The sequence below is a fragment of the Stomoxys calcitrans genome, chromosome 4, assembly GCF_963082655.1.
Source record: "Stomoxys calcitrans chromosome 4, idStoCalc2.1, whole genome shotgun sequence".
In the NCBI taxonomy this organism is placed as follows: Eukaryota; Metazoa; Arthropoda; class Insecta; order Diptera; family Muscidae; genus Stomoxys; species Stomoxys calcitrans.
In genome coordinates, this window is record NC_081555.1 from 157,804,794 (window position 1) to 157,829,898 (window position 25,105).

Consider the following 25,105-nt stretch of genomic DNA (forward strand, 5'->3'; position numbering starts at 1 on the left):
AAGCGCAACAATTTCATTTTTATATAATAGATTGAGTGATAGTATTGTAAATATAGATATAGCAAGCTTCCTTATTGCATTTTCGAAACCCATTGCATTTTCGAAACCCAAAACAGGCTTAATAATTCTGGAACTTTTTTATATAACTGTCAGTAGTTTATGAAGTTTAAAAAAAATTGAATAGTCATTTCTTCATTTATCGCAACAATAAAATATTTTAATTGTCTTAGAATTACTTTTCCCCATTTTAATTCAATCATACTATGGCTGTATCTTATTGTATAACTGTTCCATTGATTCAATAAATATTTTAATCACTCACTTTTATTCAATCAATTATTTGGTTAGTCCATTTTAATATATGGGGATGGCTTATATTAATATATTACTTATAATTATAAAGTTCTTCTTCACATTTGTTCTGTATACCCAATAAATAATATTTATGAATGGATGTAAATTCTCATTTTTAATTCTATTGCTAAAAAGGCACTGCCGCTGCCGTCTTCAATTTAAGCTCGTTCTTTATTCGGTCCGTTGAATAATCATTTCAATTTTGTCGCCAGCAGCAGCTATCAAAGGCACGGTAAGGCAACAATCGAAATCTTGTGTTTTCATATCGTTAACCTGAAATATTATAAAAAAAAACAAATATTAAATATAAAACCTATAAGTATATTTAATAAAACAATTATCTGAAATAAATTGGGAATAAACATCAGAAATAAATTATATAGTATAACATTTAAAGTATGTCAAGTTCGGCAGGGACGGAACTTCAAAACATTCCACTAAGGATCTCAAGCAAACTCCTCACGTATTACTGAGTGACATCCGACTCAAATTTTTAAGCTCAATGATAAGGGGCCCCCTTTTTATAGCTGAGTCCGAACGGCGTGCCGCAGTGCGACACCTCATTGCGAAGAAGTTTCTAACACGGCATAGTACTTCTCAAATGTCGCCAGCATTAAGATAGCCATAAGGAGATAACCATCGATTAACATTTTTATACCCTCCACCATAGAATGGGGGTATACTAGTTTCATCATTCTGTTTGTAACTCCTCGAAATATTCTTCTGAGACCCCACAAAGTATATAAATTCTTGATCGTCATGTCATTGATCATGAAGTCGATCTAGTCATGTCCATTTGCAATTCTAAACCGATTTGGCTGGAATTTTGCATGAGGTGTTTCGTTTGACTTCCAACAACTATGCTAAGTATGGTTAAAATCGGTTCATAACCTGATATAGCTGCCATATAAACCGATCTTGAATCTTGACTTCTTGAGTCACTATAGAGCGCAATTCTTATCCGATTTGGCTGAAATTTTGGCAGAAGTGTTTCGATATGACTTTCAACAACTGTGCCAAATGTGGTTTTAATTGGTCCATAACCTGATACAGCTGCCATATAAACCGATTTGGGATCTTGAGTATCTATAGGTCGCAATTATTATCCGATTTGGCTGTACCGATTTGGTACAACGACTTCTCTCATAAACTTCAACATATATGTCAATTATGGTCTGAATCGGTCTATAGCCTGATACAGCTCCCATATAAAACGATCTCCATATTTTACTTCTTGAACCCCTTAAGGGTGAATCTACAACATTCAGTTCAATTATGGCTCCAATATCATAGCAATTTTTTCCTTTTATCATATGTTAGCCAAAAAAGAGAAATCGGGAAAAGAACTCGACAAATGGGATCCATGGTGGAGGGTATAAAAGATTCGGCCCGACCGAATTTAACACGCTTCTACTTGTTTCTAATGTTCTCGCCAGGATTTGAGCACAGGTGTTGAGCGTTATAGGCGGATATTCTTACCTCTGGAGAACAGTGGCACTCTAGGTGCTCAAGAATTATAACCGGGGATTACTTTATATGGGAGCCATATCAGGTTATGGAAAGATTTCGATCAAACTTGACGTATTGTAGTTGATAGTTGAAACAAAACACTTCATGCAAAATTTCAGCCATATTCAATAATAATTGCGCATTGTAGAGACTCAAGAAGTCAAAATATAAGATCGGTTTATATGGCTGCTATATAAGGTAATGAACCGATTTGGACCATACTTAGCACAGTTGGAGTTGGAAGGTTTAGCAAAACATTCCATACAAAATGTCAGCCAAATCGGATAAGAATTGTGCCCTCTATAGCTACTACTACTCTACTCTACTCTACTCTACTTTACTCTACTCTACTCTACTCTACTTTACTCTACTCTACTCTACTCTACTCTACTCTACTCTACTCTACTCTACTCTACTCTACTCTACTCTACTCTACTCTACTCTACTCTACTCTACTCTACTCTACTCTACTCTACTCTACTCTACTCTACTCTACTCTACTCTACTCTACTCTACTCTACTCTACTCTACTCTACTCTACTCTACTCTACTCTACTCTACTCTACTCTACTCTACTCTACTCTACTCTACTCTACTCTACTCTACTCTACTCTACTCTACTCTACTCTACTCTACTCTACTCTACTCTACTCTACTCTACTCTACTCTACTCTACTCTACTCTACTCTACTCTACTCTACTCTACTCTACTCTACTCTACTCTACTCTACTCTACTCTACTCTACTCTACTCTACTCTACTCTACTCTACTCTACTCTACTCTACTCTACTCTACTCTACTCTACTCTACTCTACTCTACTCTACTCTACTCTACTCTACTCTACTCTACTCTACTCTACTCTACTCTACTCTACTCTACTCTACTCTACTCTACTCTACTCTACTCTACTCTACTCTACTCTACTCTACTCTACTCTACTCTACTCTACTCTACTCTACTCTACTCTACTCTACTCTACTCTACTCTACTCTACTCTACTCTACTCTACTCTACTCTACTCTACTCTACTCTACTCTACTCTACTCTACTCTACTCTACTCTACTCTACTCTACTCTACTCTACTCTACTCTACTCTACTCTACTCTACTCTACTCTACTCTACTCTACTCTACTCTACTCTACTCTACTCTACTCTACTCTACTCTACTCTACTCTACTCTACTCTACTCTACTCTACTCTACTCTACTCTACTCTACTCTACTCTACTCTACTCTACTCTACTCTACTCTACTCTACTCTACTCTACTCTACTCTACTCTACTCTACTCTACTCTACTCTACTCTACTCTACTCTACTCTACTCTACTCTACTCTACTCTACTCTACTCTACTCTACTCTACTCTACTCTACTCTACTCTACTCTACTCTACTCTACTCTACTCTACTCTACTCTACTCTACTCTACTCTACTCTACTCTACTCTACTCTACTCTACTCTACTCTACTCTACTCTACTCTACTCTACTCTACTCTACTCTACTCTACTCTACTCTACTCTACTCTACTCTACTCTACTCTACTCTACTCTACTCTACTCTACTCTACTCTACTCTACTCTACTCTACTCTACTCTACTCTACTCTACTCTACTCTACTCTACTCTACTCTACTCTACTCTACTCTACTCTACTCTACTCTACTCTACTCTACTCTACTCTACTCTACTCTACTCTACTCTACTCTACTCTACTCTACTCTACTCTACTCTACTCTACTCTACTCTACTCTACTCTACTCTACTCTACTCTACTCTACTCTACTCTACTCTACTCTACTCTACTCTACTCTACTCTACTCTACTCTACTCTACTCTACTCTACTCTACTCTACTCTACTCTACTCTACTCTACTCTACTCTACTCTACTCTACTCTACTCTACTCTACTCTACTCTACTCTACTCTACTCTACTCTACTCTACTCTACTCTACTCTACTCTACTCTACTCTACTCTACTCTACTCTACTCTACTCTACTCTACTCTACTCTACTCTACTCTACTCTACTCTACTCTACTCTACTCTACTCTACTCTACTCTACTCTACTCTACTCTACTCTACTCTACTCTACTCTACTCTACTCTACTCTACTCTACTCTACTCTACTCTACTCTACTCTACTCTACTCTACTCTACTCTACTCTACTCTACTCTACTCTACTCTACTCTACTCTACTCTACTCTACTCTACTCTACTCTACTCTACTCTACTCTACTCTACTCTACTCTACTCTACTCTACTCTACTCTACTCTACTCTACTCTACTCTACTCTACTCTACTCTACTCTACTCTACTCTACTCTACTCTACTCTACTCTACTCTACTCTACTCTACTCTACTCTACTCTACTCTACTCTACTCTACTCTACTCTACTCTACTCTACTCTACTCTACTCTACTCTACTCTACTCTACTCTACTCTACTCTACTCTACTCTACTCTACTCTACTCTACTCTACTCTACTCTACTCTACTCTACTCTACTCTACTCTACTCTACTCTACTCTACTCTACTCTACTCTACTCTACTCTACTCTACTCTACTCTACTCTACTCTACTCTACTCTACTCTACTCTACTCTACTCTACTCTACTCTACTCTACTCTACTCTACTCTACTCTACTCTACTCTACTCTACTCTACTCTACTCTACTCTACTCTACTCTACTCTACTCTACTCTACTCTACTCTACTCTACTCTACTCTACTCTACTCTACTCTACTCTACTCTACTCTACTCTACTCTACTCTACTCTACTCTACTCTACTCTACTCTACTCTACTCTACTCTACTCTACTCTACTCTACTCTACTCTACTCTACTCTACTCTACTCTACTCTACTCTACTCTACTCTACTCTACTCTACTCTACTCTACTCTACTCTACTCTACTCTACTCTACTCTACTCTACTCTACTCTACTCTACTCTACTCTACTCTACTCTACTCTACTCTACTCTACTCTACTCTACTCTACTCTACTCTACTCTACTCTACTCTACTCTACTCTACTCTACTCTACTCTACTCTACTCTACTCTACTCTACTCTACTCTACTCTACTCTACTCTACTCTACTCTACTCTACTCTACTCTACTCTACTCTACTCTACTCTACTCTACTCTACTCTACTCTACTCTACTCTACTCTACTCTACTCTACTCTACTCTACTCTACTCTACTCTACTCTACTCTACTCTACTCTACTCTACTCTACTCTACTCTACTCTACTCTACTCTACTCTACTCTACTCTACTCTACTCTACTCTACTCTACTCTACTCTACTCTACTCTACTCTACTCTACTCTACTCTACTCTACTCTACTCTACTCTACTCTACTCTACTCTACTCTACTCTACTCTACTCTACTCTACTCTACTCTACTCTACTCTACTCTACTCTACTCTACTCTACTCTACTCTACTCTACTCTACTCTACTCTACTCTACTCTACTCTACTCTACTCTACTCTACTCTACTCTACTCTACTCTACTCTACTCTACTCTACTCTACTCTACTCTACTCTACTCTACTCTACTCTACTCTACTCTACTCTACTCTACTCTACTCTACTCTACTCTACTCTACTCTACTCTACTCTACTCTACTCTACTCTACTCTACTCTACTCTACTCTACTCTACTCTACTCTACTCTACTCTACTCTACTCTACTCTACTCTACTCTACTCTACTCTACTCTACTCTACTCTACTCTACTCTACTCTACTCTACTCTACTCTACTCTACTCTACTCTACTCTACTCTACTCTACTCTACTCTACTCTACTCTACTCTACTCTACTCTACTCTACTCTACTCTACTCTACTCTACTCTACTCTACTCTACTCTACTCTACTCTACTCTACTCTACTCTACTCTACTCTACTCTACTCTACTCTACTCTACTCTACTCTACTCTACTCTACTCTACTCTACTCTACTCTACTCTACTCTACTCTACTCTACTCTACTCTACTCTACTCTACTCTACTCTACTCTACTCTACTCTACTCTACTCTACTCTACTCTACTCTACTCTACTCTACTCTACTCTACTCTACTCTACTCTACTCTACTCTACTCTACTCTACTCTACTCTACTCTACTCTACTCTACTGCACAGTACAATATTCTTCTGTTGTGTTCTGCAATACAATACAGTTCTGTACTGTACTATACTAAACTCTACTCTACTCTTTTGTAGTCTACTGTACTGTACAATACCTTCAAATAGTCTACTGCAGTGCGCTATAATGTTTTGTACTCTTCTCTACTCTACTGCACTCTATCTACCTCTGGCGCCAAATTGGGATATCATATTCGTATTATGCTCTAAAATAACAATCTTTCGACTCCTAAATTTCCCCGTTTGTTCTACTTTTCATGATGGGTTTTGTGGCACGTTTCGACCCTTTGATAAGAGGGGTCTTCATCAGAAATCTGTAGGTATAGCAGGAGCTTTAAAGGTGGTGTATTCGTAGGTTATATTTATCTCGAAGAAATTGCGTTAGTAACCAAGCTCGACACATTGTCCTACAGGCTGTGCCATTTTCCACTGCATGTGTATTTTATTGTAGGTTCAGGGTATGCACAAGGTTTTGTGAATCGTTCAGAAGTTGTGTTGATTGTTTCGAAAGCAAAGTTGACGGCAACCGTTCATTGTTGCCCGAATGTCGAGGATTTCTTTCAAACCACTGTCTGGATCAGCCGAACTTTGTTATACCCTCCACCATAAGATGGGGGGTATACTAATTTCGTCATTCTGTTTGTAACTACTCGAAATATTCGTCTGAGACCCCATAAAGAATATATATTCTTGATCGTCGTGACATTTTATGTCGATCTAGCCATGTCCGTCCGTCTGTCTGTCGAAAGAGTAAAGCTAGCCGCTTGAAATTTTGCACAAATATTTTCTTATTAGTGTAGGTCGGTTGGTATTGTAAATGGGCCATATCGGTCCATGTTTTGATATAGCTGCCATATAATCCGATCTTGGGTCTTGACTTCTTGAGCCTCTAGCGTGCGCAATTCTTATCCGATCAGAATGAAATTTTGCACGACGTGTTTTGTTATTATATCCAACAACTGTGCCAGGTATGGTTCAAATCGGCCCATAACCTGATATAGCTGCCATATAAACCGATCTTGGGTCTTGATTTCTTGAGCCTCTAGAGGGCGCAATTCTTATCCGAATGGAATGGAATTTCGCACGACGTGTTTTGTTATGATACCCAACAACTGTGCCAAGTATGGTTTAAATTGGTCCATAACCTGATATAGCTGCCATATAAACCGATCTTGGGTCTTGACTTCTTGAGCCTCTAGAGGGCACAATTCTTATCCGAATGGAATGGAATTTCGCACGACGTGTTTTGTTATGATACCCAACAACTGTGCCAAGTATGGTTTAAATTGGTCCATAACCTGATATAGCTGCCATATAAACCGATCTTGGGTCTTGACTTCTTGAGCCTCTAGAGGGCACAATTCTTATCCGATTGAAATGAAATTTTGCACGACGTGTTTTGTTATGATATCCAACAACTGTGCTAAGTATGGTTGAAATCGGTCCATAACCTGATATAGCTGTCATATAAACGGATCTGGGGATTTGACTTCTTGAGCTTTTAGAGGGCGCAATTCCTATCCGATTTGGCTGAAATTTTGCATGACGTATTTTATTTTTACTTTCAACAACTGTGTCAAATAAGGTTCAAATCGGTTCATAACCTGATATAGCTGCCATATAAACCGATCTGGGATCTTGAGTTCTTGACCCCTAGAGGTCGCAATTATTATCCGATATGCCTGAAATTTTGTACGACGGATCCTCTCATGACCATCAACAAACGTATTTATTATGGTCTGAATCGGTCTATAGCCCGATACAGATCCCATATAAATCGTTCTCTCTATTTTACTTCGTGAGCCCTAATGGGCCCAATTCTTATACGAATTGGCTGAAATTTTACACAGGTCTCCAACATATAATTTAATTGTGGTCCGAACCGGACCATATCTTGATATCGTTTTAATAGCAGAGCAACTCTTTTCTTATATCCTTTTTTGCCTAAGAAGAGATGCCGGGAAAAGAATTCGACAAATGCGATCCATGGTGGAGGATATATAAGATTCGGTCCGGCCGAACTTCTGTTTGCCTGTATGGGCGAAGATCATTTTCGTTTGGGTCCAAATTTTTCTTGAAACTTGGAGGCAAATTTGGATATCCGATTTGTACTCCATAATTTTACGTTTGGTTGGTGTTTCGGGGGTAATGGAGAGCATTCCCCCTTTTCAGATATCGAAAAATTACATAGCCTTTGTTACCTTTTTGAATAACCTACACAAATAGCAAAAATTTCAAGAAACTCGGATCTGTCGTTTTTGAGTCTAGAGACCCTATATAAGAATAGGGTCTTAAATCAAAGACGAATGTGGTGGATGGTATAGAGTGAAGGGTATGAAACACCTTCAACGTACAGTAATCTTAAATAGTAATGTCATAACTCATTTTACGCACCTGCATTATTCTATCGAATGGTTTCAACATTCCGCATTTATCTGCCGGCCCACCCGAACGTATGCGATTTATAAACACACCACGTTCGTAGAGACCATCCGACACTGAAAATCCATAATCATCGTATACTTTATCTTTGAACAGGGTAACATGGAAAACCCTTTGTTTTTCCGCTTTGCCACTTGTTGAGCCATTATCTGTGTTGCTCGAAGGACTTCGGGGTCTCCGTTGAACTTTGGCATATATGGCCTGAGGTTGGGGCAAATTGTTGGAATCCGTGGTTGCTGAACCGAAACTATTCTGCACATCATGGGCACGTAGAATTTTCAAATCGACCACATCACCCAGGTTTTGAAGAAGATTTGTGGCATGTGATAGGGGCATTCCTTGTACGGATTCGGCGTTGATAGCCAGCAGCTGATCTCCTATGAGAATTTGACCGTTTTTGTGGGCAATGCCACCTAGGGGAGAAAAGGAGAAAAATTAGGTTGATTTTAACGAAAATTAAAAAAAATCCATAGGTTTTTAAGAAAATTTTAAGTGAACTGTAATTGGTGGAATTTTTTAATAAATTTAAAGAAAAAAATTTTTAAATTTAACTTGCAAGACATTTTTATACCCTCCACCATAAGATGGGGGGTATACTAATTTCGTCATTCTGTTTGTAACTACTCGAAATATTCGTCTGAGACCCCATAAAGTATATATATTCTTGATCGTCGTGAAATTTTATGTCGATCTAGCCATGTCCGTCCGTCTGTCTGTCGAAAGCACGCTAACTTCCGAAGGAGTTAAGCTAGGCGCTTGAAATTTTGCACAAATACTTCTTATTAGTGTAGGTCGGTTGGTATTGTAAATGGGCCATATCGGTCCATGTTTTGATATAGCTGCCATATAAACCGATCTTGGGTCTTGACTTCTTGAGCCTCTAGAGTGCGCAATTCTTATCCGATTGGAATGAAATTTTGCACGACGTGTTTTGTTACGATATCCAACAACTGTGCCAAGTATGGTTCAAATCGGTCCATAACCTGATATAGCTGTCATATAAACCGATCTTGGGTCTTGACTTCTTGAGCCTCTAGAGGGCGCAATTCTTATCCAATTTGAATGAATTTTGGCACGTAGTATTTTGTTATGATATCCAACAACTGTGCCAAATATGGTTCAAATCGGTTCATAACCTGATATAGCTGCCATATAAACCGATCTGGGATCTTGACTTCTTGAGCCTCTAGAGGTTGCAATTATTATCCGATTTGCCTGAAATTTTGTACGACGGATTCTCTCATGACCATTAACATACGTGTTTATTATGGTCTGAATCGGTTTATAGCCTGATATAGCTCCCATATAAATCGATCTCTCTATTTTACTTCTTGAGCCCACAAAGGGCGCAATTCTTATTCGAATTGGCTGATATTTTACACAGGTCTCCAACATAAATATAATTTAATTGTGGTCCAAACCGGACCATATGTTGATATCGCTCTAATAGCAGAGCAAATCTTTTCTTATATCCTTTTTTTTGCCTAAGAAGAGATGCCGGGAAAAGAACTCGACAAATGCGATCCATGGTGGAGGGTATATAAGATTCGGCCCGGCCGAACTTAGTACGCTTTTACTTGTTTGCTTTAATTTAGATAAGAAATTCTTATAAAATGAATTTTTGGAAAATCTTACAATTTTAACCCATAGTAACCCAATGTACGAATTTTCAAACACTATTTTGTTATTTTTTCACCAAAGTTTTTTTCTTGTCTTGACTACTTAGTCATTGAGTGACATAAATCCAATTCTTTTGTCGAATTTTATACTTCGACTAATGGAAAACATTTTTTATCAGTTTTCAGATGAGTTTTTTGACCGTTAATAATTGAATTTGGGGTAACAAAAATTTAAAAAATTTTTTGGGCGTTAATGGTTTAATAAAATTTTCCAAAAATTCCTTTTAATCAAATTTTGACTTAATTTTGAAAATTTATTTAATTTTTTTTATTTCCTTTATTTCAGTAGTGTCTACCTTGCTTACCTTCCACTATGCCACTTATCGTTATCGGTTTGGAAATGTCCTCACTGCCGGCTAACGTTATGCCCAAAAGTCCTCCCTTGGGTTCCAGACGGACGGTGAATATAATCTGATGTAAGCTGCCACTACTTTTACTGCTTTGCGAACTGGCCGCAGAGCCATAGACCTTATTTTCCATGGGCGGTGGTAGAGTGGCACAATCAACACTGAAAATACCAGGAAAATAAATTGAGAACAGCTCTTCTGGAATTCAAAACCCTACCTGGCATATCTGTCCAAATCGTAGCCCCCAAAGTCATTGTAGTTATTTTCATCCTCTGGCAACTCTGTTGTCAAACTTTGCGTATTTTGATTAAAGGAACGCCCCATTGTCCCAACGTTGGCCCAATTAGGTGCGGCCAAATGATGTCTTATCTGCACTGAGGTCAAGGTATTATCCTCCAATGTAGGTCCCCGAAAATATTCAGGCTGCGGTGTGGTGGATTTCATGGATAAACAATCATTGTTGTATTTCATTTCGTTATACTTATTGGCCACATAGGCACTGCTGTACAGATCATGATCCCCGGTGGGACTGCTGGGACAGTTGCTGTATATATGGTTGGGTATCTTTTGCTGGGCATCAAAAAGGAAATCCGGTAGCATGACCCGTTTTACAGTCAGTGTGGAAAAATCGCCCTGAGAGCCATCTTTTAAGAGAGAGTCCACATTGAAATGTTGCACTTGATGATTGTCGATGGCCAAAAGTATGTCCCCCGTACGCAGAGACCCCGTGCGATGTGCTGGACTTCCTGGCTTAACATCGGATATAACAAAGCCTCCATGACTAGAACCGCTTACACTTAGGCCCAGACCAGCTTTGCCCACGCGCAATACCTTGACATTGAAAACCCCGCTAGAGGGCACCACCGTGTCTGGCATATCGAATTCAATTTCCAGCTCCAACCAATTTGCAGGACTGTGTGGTGGCCTAGGACCCATGTCGCCCAATAGCTGGCGCATGGTCTGCACCTCCAGATTGTACATTTTATTAATGGCCACTATGCGATCACCCTTTTGGATGCAGCCACACCGATCGGCCACCGAGTCGGGGAATAGTTTTGCTATCGTAACGGCCCGACCGCAAGGTGTCTGCGATCCCAAAACCAAACCAGAACCCATGCTGCAATCCAACAGCACCGGAAATGTTTCGGCACGGCAAATGCCCATGCTCGACGAATGATGTAGGCCGGAAGTGGTGCTGCTGCTTGTGGTGGCACTGGCCCCCAGACTGCTGCCACTAACACTGCTGCTGGGACCGCTGACACTGCCACTGCTGCCAGCGGCACTTGCTGTACTGTTTGTGGCCGCCGCGCCTCCGCCTCCTCCTCCCGATTCCAGGGGCAGAGAACTTTTGCGTGTAAAACGTTGACGCTGGCGAGATTTGCGTGACTCCAAAGTGTTGAAACCGTATTTGGGACTATTCAAAGTGCCGTGGCCTGAAAGAAAATTCAAAGAAAAATTAAAAACCAAAAGCACACACAGTACATAGAGGATTTGGAGAAAACGGAAAAGACATTTTCCTACTAGAGCTGCCAATGGAACATTTGGATGCTGAAACGCAACGCCACACATTCGCTTCTGTTTTCGTTCTCGTCATCAATAAGAAATGAAGTATTTTTAGTATTTTTCGTTGGTGAGTTTGTCCGTCTGTCTGTCCATATATCCATATGCATGTATGCCCCTCCCTGAGTGTGTTGATGGTATCCCCTCCGGTTGTTTTTTTTTTTTGTTTTACTTTCCTGTCTAAAGCTTCCGAATCCCCTTATTTGATTAGTTTTTTCGCTTCACATGTTTTTAGGGAAAATTTATGTTTTTCCAAAGGGCTTTCACATCGGCAAGAGCAACAAAGTCAACATGGCACAGTGGTTCAGTACAAAAGAGAGTACGAAAAAAACTTCAAATTCAAAAAATTGTTATGGAAAATCCGGTCGCAAAAAATATTTCGAAAATAGACCGATCTCTCTATTTAAGGCTTTGGACCCATAAAAGGAGCATTTATTGTCCGATTTCGCCAAAATTTGGGATAGTGAGTTGTGTCAGGCCCTTTGATATCCAACTTCAATTTGGCCCAGATCGGTCCAGATTTCGAGATAGCTGCCATATAGACCGATCTCTCGATTTAAGGCTTTGTGCCCATAAAATGTGCATTTATTGTCCGATGTCACCGGAATTTGGACAGTGAGTTAAGTTAACGCCTTCGACATCCTTCCAATTGGTTCAGATTTTAATATAGCTGCCATATAGACCGATATCCCGATTTAAGGTCTTGGGCCCATAAAAGACGCATTTATTGCCCGATTTCGTCGAAATTTAGGACAGTGAGTTTTGTTAGGCCCTTCGACGTTATTCTACAATTTGGTCCAGATCTGGATATAGCTGCCATATGGAGCGATCTCTCGACTTATGGCTTTGGGCCCATAAAATGTGCATTTATTGTCCGATTTCGCCGGAATTTGGACAGCGAGTTAAGTTAACGCCTTCGACATCCTTCTCCAATTTGGCCCCGATCGGTTCAGATTTCGATATAGCTGCCATATAGACCGATCTCTCGATTTAAGGCTTTGGGCCCATAAAATGTGCATTTATTGTCCGATGTCACCGGAATTTGGACAGTGAGTTAAGTTAACGCCTTCGACATCCTTCTCCAATTTAGCCCCGATCGGTTCAGATTTCGATATAGCTGCCATATAGACCGATCTCTCGATTTAAGGCTTTGGGCCCATAAAATGTGCATTTATTGTCCGATGTCACCGGAATTTGGACAGTGAGTTAAGTTAACGCCTTCGACATCCTTCTCCAATTTGGCCCCGATCGGTTCAGATTTTAATATAGCTGCCATATAGACCGATATCCCGATTTAAGGTCTTGGGTCCATAAAAGACGCATTTATTGCCCGATTTCGTCGAAATTCAGGACAGTGAGTTGTGTTAGGCCCTTTGATTTTAGCTGCCATATAGACCGATCTCTCGATTCAAAGTCTTGGCCACATAAATGGCGCATTTATTATCCGTTTTCAATGAAATTTGACACAGTGACTTATGTTAGGCTTTTCGACATTCGTGTCCTATATGTTTCAGATCGGACTATATTTGGATATAGCTACCAAAAAGACAAATATTTTGTTCTACAAAATTAAACAATGACTTGCCCTTATTAAACCACTCAATGTCCGCGCCGAATTTGGGCAAATCGGACCATATTTCGATATATCTGCTTTGGGGGCATAAATGATGCATTTTTAACCGGATTATGAGGAAAGGTGATTTACATATATATCCGTGGTGGTGGGTATCCAATGTTTGGCCGGGACGAACTTATCGCCTTTTTACTTGTTTTTAAATCCTTTTACCTCAATTATACCCTACACCACTACTGTGGTACAGGGTATTATAACTTGGTGAATTAGTTTGTAACACCCAAAAGAAAGAGAGATAGACATATTGATAAGTATACCGATCGACTCAGAATCACTTTCTGATTCGATTTAGCTAAGTCCGTCTGTCTGTTTGCCCGTCCGTCTGTCTGTCTGTCTGTCCTTTTGTCCATGTTAATTTGTGAACAAATTGCAAATAGCAATTTTCATCCAATCGTCTTAAAATTTGGTATGGACATGTTTTTGGCCTAGAGACGAAGCCTATTGGAATTGAAAAAAATCGTTTCAGATATGGATAAAGCCGCCATATATATGTCCGTTCGATTTGCAGTAATAATGAAATAAAATGGTCATTTGTTACTCGATTTTCTCGAAATTTGGCAGAAAGGATTTTCTAATGACTGTCGACAATACTGGTGAATTTCATGGAAACCGGTTCAGATTTAGATATAGCTCTTATATATCTATATCTCCTGATTTCCACTCCTACATCACTGCAAGCTCATTTATGGACCAATCTTCCCAAAATTTTGTGCAACACTTTCCTCGACGACTTCCACAATGTCTATAAAGTTTGCTCGAAATCGGTTCAGATTTAGACATAGCTCTCATATTTATATTCTCGTCCGATTTGCAGTAATAATGCAATAAAAAATTCGCTTTACTATCCATTTTTGCTATTGCAGTGAGCTACATGGACCCCTTAACATCTGAGTATGGACTAGATCTGACCATATTTGTATGCAGCATGCCTTTTCGATTGAAGGCATTCAAAGCACAAAAGCTGAATTTTCTACCCAGAATTTATGAAATTTTTAAGAAATCACTTAACATTTGTACCAAATACAGTCAATATCGGAACTTACGGCGTTTTACTGAAATTTGAAGCAGTTAGACCCCTTGTTACGGTATTTGGCCTAAAGCTGAATTTCTTACCCATAATTTAGGAAATTTTGAAGAAATCCCTTGACATTTGTACTAATTGCAGTCAATATCAGAACTTGCGGCGTTTTACTGAAATTTGAAGCAGTTAGACCCCTTGTTACAGTATTTGGCCCCTCGGCATCCATCCATGGTTTTGTTCTGCACACTTAACGATTACACAGAATCGAACTTTGGGTTATCATCGACGATTTTTATAGTAATGAACTTGGAAAAACCTACCAAAAATTTATGTCAGCATACCAACCTATCAAGACAAGAAAACCTACCAATTTTGGTAGGAATCATGCGACGCCTATATTCTCCATTAACGCAAACTGGTCCATATATTTTTCGAAGAATCTTTCTGGCAAACACTGCAAGTACATGTACCCATGCCTCAGAACCATTTAATAACACGGGTAGTATCAGCATCTTGTATAGTGTAATCTTCGTCTGTCGAGAGGTGGCCTTATCATTGGGTATGCGTTCTTCTAGTCAGATTGCGCAGACAAGCTGATGCATACGCCTTATCAGCGTATCGCCTCCGGTCTTAAATAGTTCAGGTGGTAACCCGTTGACTCCTGCTGCCTTGTTGTTCTTCAGTCGGATCACTGCAACCTGGACTTCAGTCCGACTAGGAGGTAAACATTCTATACCATCATCAGGGATTGGTTCTATGTTATCCTCTTCGCCGCCATCGTCGGACACTAGCAGTTGGGTAAAATGTTCTTTCCATATCCTCAGCACACTATCTGTGTCAGTTACCAGATTTTCTTTGCAGGAGGATGAGCCTGCCCAAAGCCATCGGTTCGTTCACCCAGTTCGAATAAGAATTGCGCGCTTTAAGGGCTCAAGAAGTAAAATAGGGAGAACGGTTAACATGGGAGCTGTATAAGGTTATAGACCGATTCAGATCATGTTTGACATGTATGTTGTAGGTCATGGGAGAAGCCGTTGTACAAACTTTCAGCCAAATCGGATATTAATTGCGCCCTCTTGAGGCTCAAGAAGTCAAGATCCAAGATCCGTTTAATGGCATCTATATCAGTTTATGGACCGATTTAAACTATACTTGGCACAGTTGTTGGAAATCATAACAAAACTCTCCATGCTAAATTTCAGCCAAAACGGATAAGAAATGCGCCCTCTAGTGGCTCACGAAGTCAAGATCCAAGGTCGGTTTATATGGGTGCTATTTCAGGTTATGCACCGATTTCAAAGTCATAACGAAGCACATCATGCAAAATTTTAGCCAAATCGGATAGAATTGAGGCCTTTAGTGGCTCAAGAAATCAAGATCGGTTTATATGGCAGCTATATCAGGTTATGCACTGATTTCAAATATACGTAGCACAGTTGTACAGCCAAATCGGATAAGAATTGCGCCCTCTAGTGGCTCAAGAAGTAAAGATCCAAGATCGGTTTATATGGCAGCTATATCAAAACATGCACCGATATGCCCCATTTACAATTCCTACCGACCTTCAGCAATAAGAAGTATTTATGCAGACTTTCAATCGGCTAGCTTTACTCCTTCGAAAATTAGCGTGCTGCCGACAGACAGACGGACGGACATGGCTAGATCGACTTAAAATGTAATGACGATCAAGAATATATATACATTATGGGGTCTTCGACTAATATTTCGAGGAGTTACAAACGGTATGACGAAATTAGTATACTACCATCCTATGGTGGAGGGTATAAAAAACGAACATCGGATTTAATGAAATCCGATTATAATAAAATTTTAAGAAATTGTTTTTCTCAAATTAAGTTTGTGAAAGCTTCCACTTCATTTTCCCACCACAGTGCATCAATCCCAAAGTGACATGATTCAAGAAAACATTGAAAGCTGTTCACATTTGCCGGTCCGTTTGGTTCATTCGGCTGTTCGATCATCTTAGAAAATAAATCTCAAAATGGAATAAATGTCAGCCAATAAATACTGCCTAAATATACAGAAATATCCGAAGGCTTCTTTATGAAAATAAAGAAGAAGCCAAATGAGGGCTGAGTGAGACTAATGCAGCCGTCTGTTGTCGTTGCTTTGGGAAGAGGGAGAGAATGTGGTGCCAAGTGGTGGTGGAAATGTGAGGTGGAGGAGGTGTGAGTTGGAGGCAGGCAACTTGAGGCTAGAAATGTCATTCACTTGAATAGAAATTTTATAATTTTTAATTTTGTCACTTCATTTAAAGTTCAAATTCATTTAAATCAATCGTTTTTTTTTTTTTTGATCGGGGGACTGCCTTTTCCCCATGCCATTGATAGTCATTGATTTTCATGCTCTCACTGACACTTTGAAGTTTGACATTTGTATTTGTCACTTGCGATTGGTGATTGTGTGTGTCACTATTTTACCACAAAAATATGATATTGTGTTTAAATTTGTATGCGCTGTGTGTCTACCTATGGACATGGGTTGCTTCTTTTTTTCCTTTTTTAGGCATAAAATTAATAATTTCCTTCAACATAGGATTTTGTTGGGGTTGTTTAAAGGAATTCTCTTATCTATGTATGTGTCTTTAAAAAGAGGAGAAGTTTTTTTTCGAAATGACATTTTAATTTAATTAGTTTGTCAACGCAAGTAATTTAAGAAACCATATATCCACTTTTCACTCCATTATTCATCAAAGCATTTCAAAGATACGAAGAAAGGTGTGGATAGCCCAGGAGAGACGCCAGAAGATGCCAAAGATCAAACAGGATCGGTTACCAAAGGAAAAAAATCTGCATTTATAAGGAATCAGAAGACTTGAAGATGAACATAATATGTCAAAGAAGACGGTCGGTTTATATGGGAGCTATAACAGGTTATAAACCGATTTGGACTGTACTTGGTACAGTTGTTGGAAATCATTAGAGAACACTACATGCAAATTTTTAGCCAAATCGGTAAAAAATTGTGGCTTCCAGGGACTCAAGAAGTCAAATCGGTAGACCGATTTGTATGGGAGCTATATCTAAATCTGAACCGATATGGCTCATTTGCAATCCCCAATGACCTGCAACAATATTAAGTATCTGTGTAAAATTTCAAGCGGCTGGCTTTACGCATTCGACCGCTATCGCGATTTCGACAGACGGATGGACGGACGGACGGACATGGCTTCAGCCAAATCGGACACAAAATTGCGGCTTTCAGGGGCTCAAGAAGTCAAATCGGGAAATCGGTTTATACGGAAGCTATATCTAAATCTCAACCGATATGACCCATTTGCTATTCCCAATGACCTATATCAATAATAAGCATGTGTGGAAAATTTCAAGCGGTTAGCTTTACGCACTCGACCGCTATCCTGATTTCGACAGACGGATGGACGGACATGGCTAGATCGACTCAGAACGTCGATACGATCAATAATATATATACTTAATAAGGGTCTTAGATAAATATTTCGAGGTGCTACAAACGGAATGATTAGATTAATGAACACATTTCGAACCGAACACTGATTTTGGTAATAAAATTCAATGATTTGCAAGCGTTGCTCGTTAGTAAGTCTATTCATGATGAAATGTCAAAGCATACTGAGCATCTTTCTCTTTGACACCATGTCTGAAATCCCACGTGATCTGTCAAATACTAATGCATGAAAATCCTAACCTCAAAAAAATCACCCTTCATAACCGCATCCTATGGTGGTGGGAGTGCTTAAGAACTAATTGTAAAATGATGGAATTGTAGGTGAATATCCAATACAAAGATGAATAGGGCAAAAATAAAATCATACAAGTAAAAGGCCGGGCCGAACTTGGGATACCCACCACCTCGGGTATATATGTAAACCACCTTTCGTCAAAATCCGGTGAAAACGGCATACCTCATCCCCCATAGCAGCTATATCGAAATATGTTCCGATTTGGACCAAATACTAATAAGTACAAGTCATTGTTCAACTGTGTAAAATAAAATTTTGATCTTTTCAGTAGCTATATCTAAAAAAAACCGATCTGTACCATATACGACACGGATGTCGAAAAGCCTAACATAAGTCACTGTGTCAAATTTCAGTGAAATCGGATTCCAAATTGGGCCGTTTATTGGGCTAATACTTTAAATCGAGATATCGGTCTATATGGCATCAATATCCAAATCTGGACCGATCTGGGCCAAATTGCAGATAAATGTCGAAGAACCTAACTCAACTCACGGTCCCGAATTTCAGCGAAAATCAGCGAATAAATGCCCCTTTTATGGGCTCAAAACCTTAAATCGAGAGATCGGTCTATATGGCAGCTATATCTAAATCTGGACCGACCTGTGCCATATTGCAAAAGTATGTCGAGGGGCTTAACACAACTCACTGTCCCAAATTTCGGCGACATCGGACAATAAATGCGCCTTTTATGGGCTCAAAACCTTAAATCGAGAATTCGGTCTATATGGCAGCTATATCCAAATCTGGACCGATCTGTACCATATTGCAGAAATATGTCGAGGGGCTTAACACGACTCACTGACCCGAATTTCGGCGACATTGGAAAATAAATGGGCCTTTTATGGGCCCAAAACCTTAAATCGAGAGATCGGTCTATATGGCAGCTATATCCAAATCTAGACCGATCTGGGCCAAATTGAAGTAGGATATCGAAGGGCCTAACATAACTCACTGTCCCCAATTTCAGCAAAATCGGATAATAAATGTGGCTTTTATGGGCCTAAGACACTAAATCGGAGGATCGGTCTATATGGCAGCTATATCCAAATCTGGACCGATCTAGGCCAAATTGAAGAAAGATGTCGAAGGGCCTAACACAACTCACTGTCCCAAATTTCAGCAAAATCGGACAATAAATGTGGCTTTTATGGGCCTAAGACCCTAAATCGGAGGATCGGTCTATATGGCAGCTATATCCAAATCTTGACCGATCTGAGGCAAATTGATGAAGGATCTCGAAGGGTCCAACACCACTCGCTGTCCCAAATTTCAGCAAAATCGGATACTAAATGTGGCTTTTATGGGTCTAAGACCCTAAATCGGCCGATCGGTCCATATGGCAGCTATATCCAAATCAGAACCGATCTGTGCCATATTGCAGAAGTATATCGGGGAGCTTAACATGACTCACTGACCCGAATTTCAGCAAAATCTGATAATAAATGCGCCTTTTATGGGCTCAAAACATTAAATTGAGAGACCGATCTATATGACAGCAATATCCAAATCTTGACCGATCTGGGCCAAATTGATGAAGGATGTCGAAGGGCCTAACACAACTCACTGTCCCAAATTTCAGCAAAATCGGACAATAAATGTGGCTTTTATGGGCCTAAGACCCTAAATCGGCAGATCGGTCTATATGACAGCTATATTCAAATCCGGACCGATCTGTGCCAAATTGAAGAAAGATGTCGAAGGGCCTAACACAATTCACTGTCCTCAATTTCAGCAAAATCGGACAATAAATACGCCTTTTATGGGCCCAAAACCCTAAATCGGGAGATCGGCCTATATGACAGCTATATCTAAACCTAGACCGATCTGGCCAAATTGAAGAATGATGTCGAAATACTTAACACAACTCACTGTTCCAAATTTCAGCAAAATCGGATAATAAATGTGGCTTTTATGGGTGTAAGACCCAAAATCGGAGGATGGGTCTATATGGCAGCTATATCAAAACCTGGACCGATCTAGGCCAAATTGAAGAAAGATGTCGAAGGGCCTAACACAACTCACTGTCTTAAATTTCAGCAAAATCGGACAATAAATGTGGCTTTTATGGGCCTAAGACCCTAAATCGGCTGATCGGTCTATATGACAGTTATATCCAACTCTGGACCGATCTGAGCCAAATTGGTGAAAAATGTCGAAGGGCCTAACACAATTCACTATCCCAAATTTCAGCAAAATCGGACAATAAATGTGGCTTTTATGGGCGTAAGACCCTAAATCGTCTGATCGGTCTATATGGGGGCTATATCAAGATATAGTCCGTTTTAGCATATCTTCGAACTTAACCTGCTTATGGACAAAAAAAGATTTTGTGCAAAGTTTCAACTCAATATCTCTATTTTTTAAGATTGTACAGTGATTTTAACAGACAGACGGACGGACATGGCTAGATGGTCCCAGATTTTTACGCTGATCAAGAATTTATACACTTTATAAGGTCGGAAATGGATATTTCGATATGTTGCAAACGGAATGACAAAATGAATATGCCCCCATCCTTCGGTAGTGGGTATAAAAATTCAACGCCGTGGCTGGATGATGTTGTCGTTTTCACAAATAAATTTCTTGTTAAGGCCATAAAAAAAAAAAAAACGAACACTTTAAGGACTTCCCGACTCCCATAGCCTGGCACTTTCGGATAATACACAAAAAATACATATAACCAAACTTACGAATAAGGAAAATCCCATTCGTTCAAAAAAAAATCTTTTTATATATCATACTAAAGAAGCAGCTGTTATGAACTTAAAAAGATGATAATATCTTCTCATTCTTTAAAGCCTTTGCGCCCTATTCTTTCAGTGTATTTGTTTATGATCGACAAATGTCATTTGACAAACGGTCGACTGCAGACTAGCGGACGGACGAAACATGGCCATAATGGCACTGCCAGATATTGACAAGAGTCTCCCAAGTATGCGGGGGTCGAACATGAAAAGTGTCTATGGTCTAAAGCAGTGATGGGCACACTTACACATATGCAATAACCCCATGTGATTGTAAAAAGTGGGCAAATATTCAGTGATGGTCACATTTACCCATTTCCACATTATTTTCAAGTCACCGGGCTTATGTCCAATAATGTTCACTAGTGTGTGTTTGCATTTATGGCCATCGCTTTTGTAAAGCCATCAACATCATGCACAATGGGTCGTACATTTGCTCTTTGCCGTATATCTCCATTATGGCCATTTATGATTGTTTTTCTTTGGCGTATGTTGTTGTTGTTATTCATGCTACCACCGCCACTAGATTATGATGTGATGGCAATGATGCTGCAGATATTACCACCGCTTGTCTGGCGATGATAATGATGCTGTCAATATTTCTTCAGCGTTCATTTGTTTGCTTCCTTTTTCTTGAGATTTGTTTGTCGTTGATTTTTGCCTTGGAATTTCGTTTTTTATTTTGTTTGAGTAAAATTCGTTGGTGGCACAATCACAGAAGAGCCCCCTCAAATACAATCACAATTTATGTGGAGCAACATGCAAAAATCATTAGTGAAAATCGTTGATAATCTTTAGTGTAAAGGGATGCTAGAGGGAGTGATGGATATTTGAGTAACCTTCAATATCTTATGGGTAAAAATTTAAGACAATTCTTAGGCGAAATTGACAAGGAAACGACCAGATGGTCTCTGGGAAGACTTCAGGGCCAAAGGGAAAATGGATCTACATACGAGGAAGTCAAGTATATGGAACTGGTAAGTCCTGGTACAAAATGATTGACAAAAGGGTCTCCAAATATTGGTTGCCCAAAAAGTAATTGCAGATTTTTTAAAAGGCAGTAAATGCATTTTTAATAAAACTTAAAATGAACTTTATTCAAATATACTTTTTTTTACACTTTTTTTCTAAATCAAGCTAAAAATAACAGCTGATAACTGACAGAAGAAAGAATGCAATTACAGAGTCACAAGCCGGTGAAAAATTTTGTCAACGCCGACTATATGAAAAATCCGCAATTACTTTTTGGGCAACCCATAGTTTAATGGGAGCGTCCCAGTTACATGGAAAATGAGAGTTTTTAATCAGAGACTGAAAGTGTTTTCTCAAAGTGGATGAAATAGGATATATAGCTGAAGAGGACTATAATCTACACTTGATGTAGTTAGAATGTCGGATGCAAGGGAGAAAAGAACTTTTAGTCTTCCACTGTTGCAGGAGAATGTGCGGTAGAAAGTGAAGAATTAACCCGAAGAGGATTTGCTCGATGTTCACGGCCATAGCGAGACCAATGCTGATCCATGAGGCACATGGCTGGTAGACTAGTATACAGACACAAATGGAAATTTGCCCATGAACATTTCATTAAGCAACAGGAGCAAATTTCTCACATAATGGCACACAGAGGTCTATACCCAAGCTAGGTTTGGAAGTCATACTGAATATGCAGCCTATTAAGTTCTACGTTAGGAAGTGTGTAGCCAAGGTTGCAGATATGGAGGGATATGGTTGGACGGTTATGGACAGATAGTTTCAGAAAATCGATCTGTCCAGGGGGAAAGTTGAGACAGATCTACGACTACCTGACATCGAGACTGATTCGTGGGTATCTCTGGAATTTGCTTAACTGACTGGAAAGAGTGGTCGGTGTGCACTGTGGACGAGGATGATGAGATATTGGTCTTGTCTGCTGGCTCTAAGATGTAGAGTGAAACGGAAAATTGTCAGACAACTGTGTAGCCTTTCAAGCAGGGGTCTGTGCTATTACGATAACCGCAAAGGACAAAGCCAATGCTTTCTTTCTTACCTTACTGGGAACAGTTAACGAGTACGGCGCTATAGATAATATGACGGCGTGCATTACCCCAAAATGATTGCTTTAAAATCTGTCTCGTTATGAATGAAGATGAGTCGATAAAGAAATTGCATTGCGAACTATATGCAAATGTATCTCCGAAAGTATTTTCGTGGTATCGACCTTTACACAGGGGGGACAGAGGGGATAAAAAACTACCCATTATTCCAAATATTGCCAATACGTGGAAATCAGCCGATTTGGCTGAAATTTTGCTCATTGTGTTCTGTTATGACTTTTAACAACTGTGCCGAGTATGGTCCAAATCGGTGAATAATCTGATATAGCTCCCATATATAACCGATCTCTCGATTTGACTTCTTGATCTTTGAAGCCGCAATTTTTGTCCGATTTGGCTGAAATTGCATGCGGTGTTCTGTTATGACTCCCAAGATTAGGCCCGACCGATCTTAGCACGCTTTTACTTGTTTTAAGTCGATCCAGCCATGTCCGTCCGTCTGTCTTTGGAAAGCACGAAGGAGTAAAGCTAGATGCTTGAAATTTTTCATAAATACTCTCTATTAGTGTAGGTCGGTTGGGATTGTAAATGGGCCATATCGGTCCATATTTATATATAGCTCCCATTTAAACCTATCCTCGGATTTTACTTATTGAACTTCTAGAGGGCGCGGACGCAACCGTGGCGCAAAGATAAGTATGTCTGCCTATGAAGCCGAACGCCTGGGTTCAAACCCAGCCGTGGTGGTTACCCCTTACTCAGTGGTGGTTACCCCTTACTCAGTAGTGGTTACCGCTTACTAATGCTCATTTGTGGTGGTTACCCCTTACTTAGTGGTGGTTACCCCTTACTAATGCTCATTTGTAAGGTATCCTGCCATGTTAAAACTTCTCTACCAAGTGGTGTCGCTGTGCTGAAAACATTTCGGACGCGGCATAAAAAAGGGGATCCCTTAAGATTGAGTTTAAAACTTAATCGGGCTGCACTCATTGATATGGGAGAAGTATCCCCTGTTCCTTAATGGAAACTTCATGGAAAATTTAGAAGTAGTAGAGAGCCCAATACTTATCCGATTTTGCTGAAATTTTGCTCAACTGCTTCTTTAATCTACTTAAACATGATATAGCTCCCATATAAACCGACTTCCCGATTTGACTTTTTGAGGCTCTAGAGAACGCAATTCTTATCGGATTTTGGCTGAAATTTTGTACTATGAATTTTTTTTCCTCGTGAACTATTCTTCCGCTGTTAATTTTTTTATACCCTCCACCGTAGCATACGTAAATCAGTTGAATTGTCGATTTTGGAGTGAAGTTCAGCCGGAAGCATTGCAAGAGCTATCACAGTCACAGTTTGGTGCGGTTTATAGGCTGGTGGCATCATTGGACCGTACTTCTTCAAAGATGATGTGAATAGTAACGTAACTGTGAATGGTGAACGCTACCGTGGGATGATATCCGATTTTTTTTTTTGCCCAAAATGCAAGAGCTTTGCATGCATTACATTTGGTCTCAACAAGACGGTACTGCATGCCATACAGCATGCGCAACCATTGACTTATTGAGAGGCGAGTTCGGTGAACATTTTATTTCACTTTCGGGACCGGTCAACTGGCCGCCTAGATCGTGCGATTTAACGCCCTATTCGTGGGGCTATGTTAAGACATTGGAAGACAACATTGAAGCATTTCTTCGTGAGATACCGGTGACCACCATAGGATGGGGGTATACTCATCTAGCCATTCCGTTTGTAACACCTCGAAATATTCGTCTAAGACCCATAAAGTATAAATATTGGGTTGCCCAAAAAGTAATTGCGGATTTTTTAAAAGAAAGTAAATGCAGTTTTAATAAAACTTAGAATGAACTTTAATCAAATAT

General features: G+C 39.7%; 1 protein-coding gene across 7 annotated transcripts in view; it reads right to left on the bottom strand.

Annotated features, from left to right (window-relative positions):
- Positions 1 to 298: 298 nt before the first annotated feature.
- The window catches only part of LOC106081894 (glutamate receptor-interacting protein 1), a 159,570-nt gene continuing 134,763 nt past the window's right edge, over positions 299 to 25,105 (bottom strand). For all 7 annotated transcript variants that reach the window (XM_059367446.1, XM_059367445.1, XM_059367444.1 and 4 more), the window contains 4 exons: positions 10,710 to 11,925; positions 10,451 to 10,653; positions 8,419 to 8,879; positions 299 to 627 (listed from right to left, as the gene is read on the bottom strand). In XM_059367446.1, the coding sequence (XP_059223429.1) occupies positions 526 to 627; positions 8,419 to 8,879; positions 10,451 to 10,653; positions 10,710 to 11,925 (1,982 nt within the window). In that variant the 3' untranslated portion in view covers positions 299 to 525. The remainder of the gene's footprint in view (positions 628 to 8,418; positions 8,880 to 10,450; positions 10,654 to 10,709; positions 11,926 to 25,105) is intronic.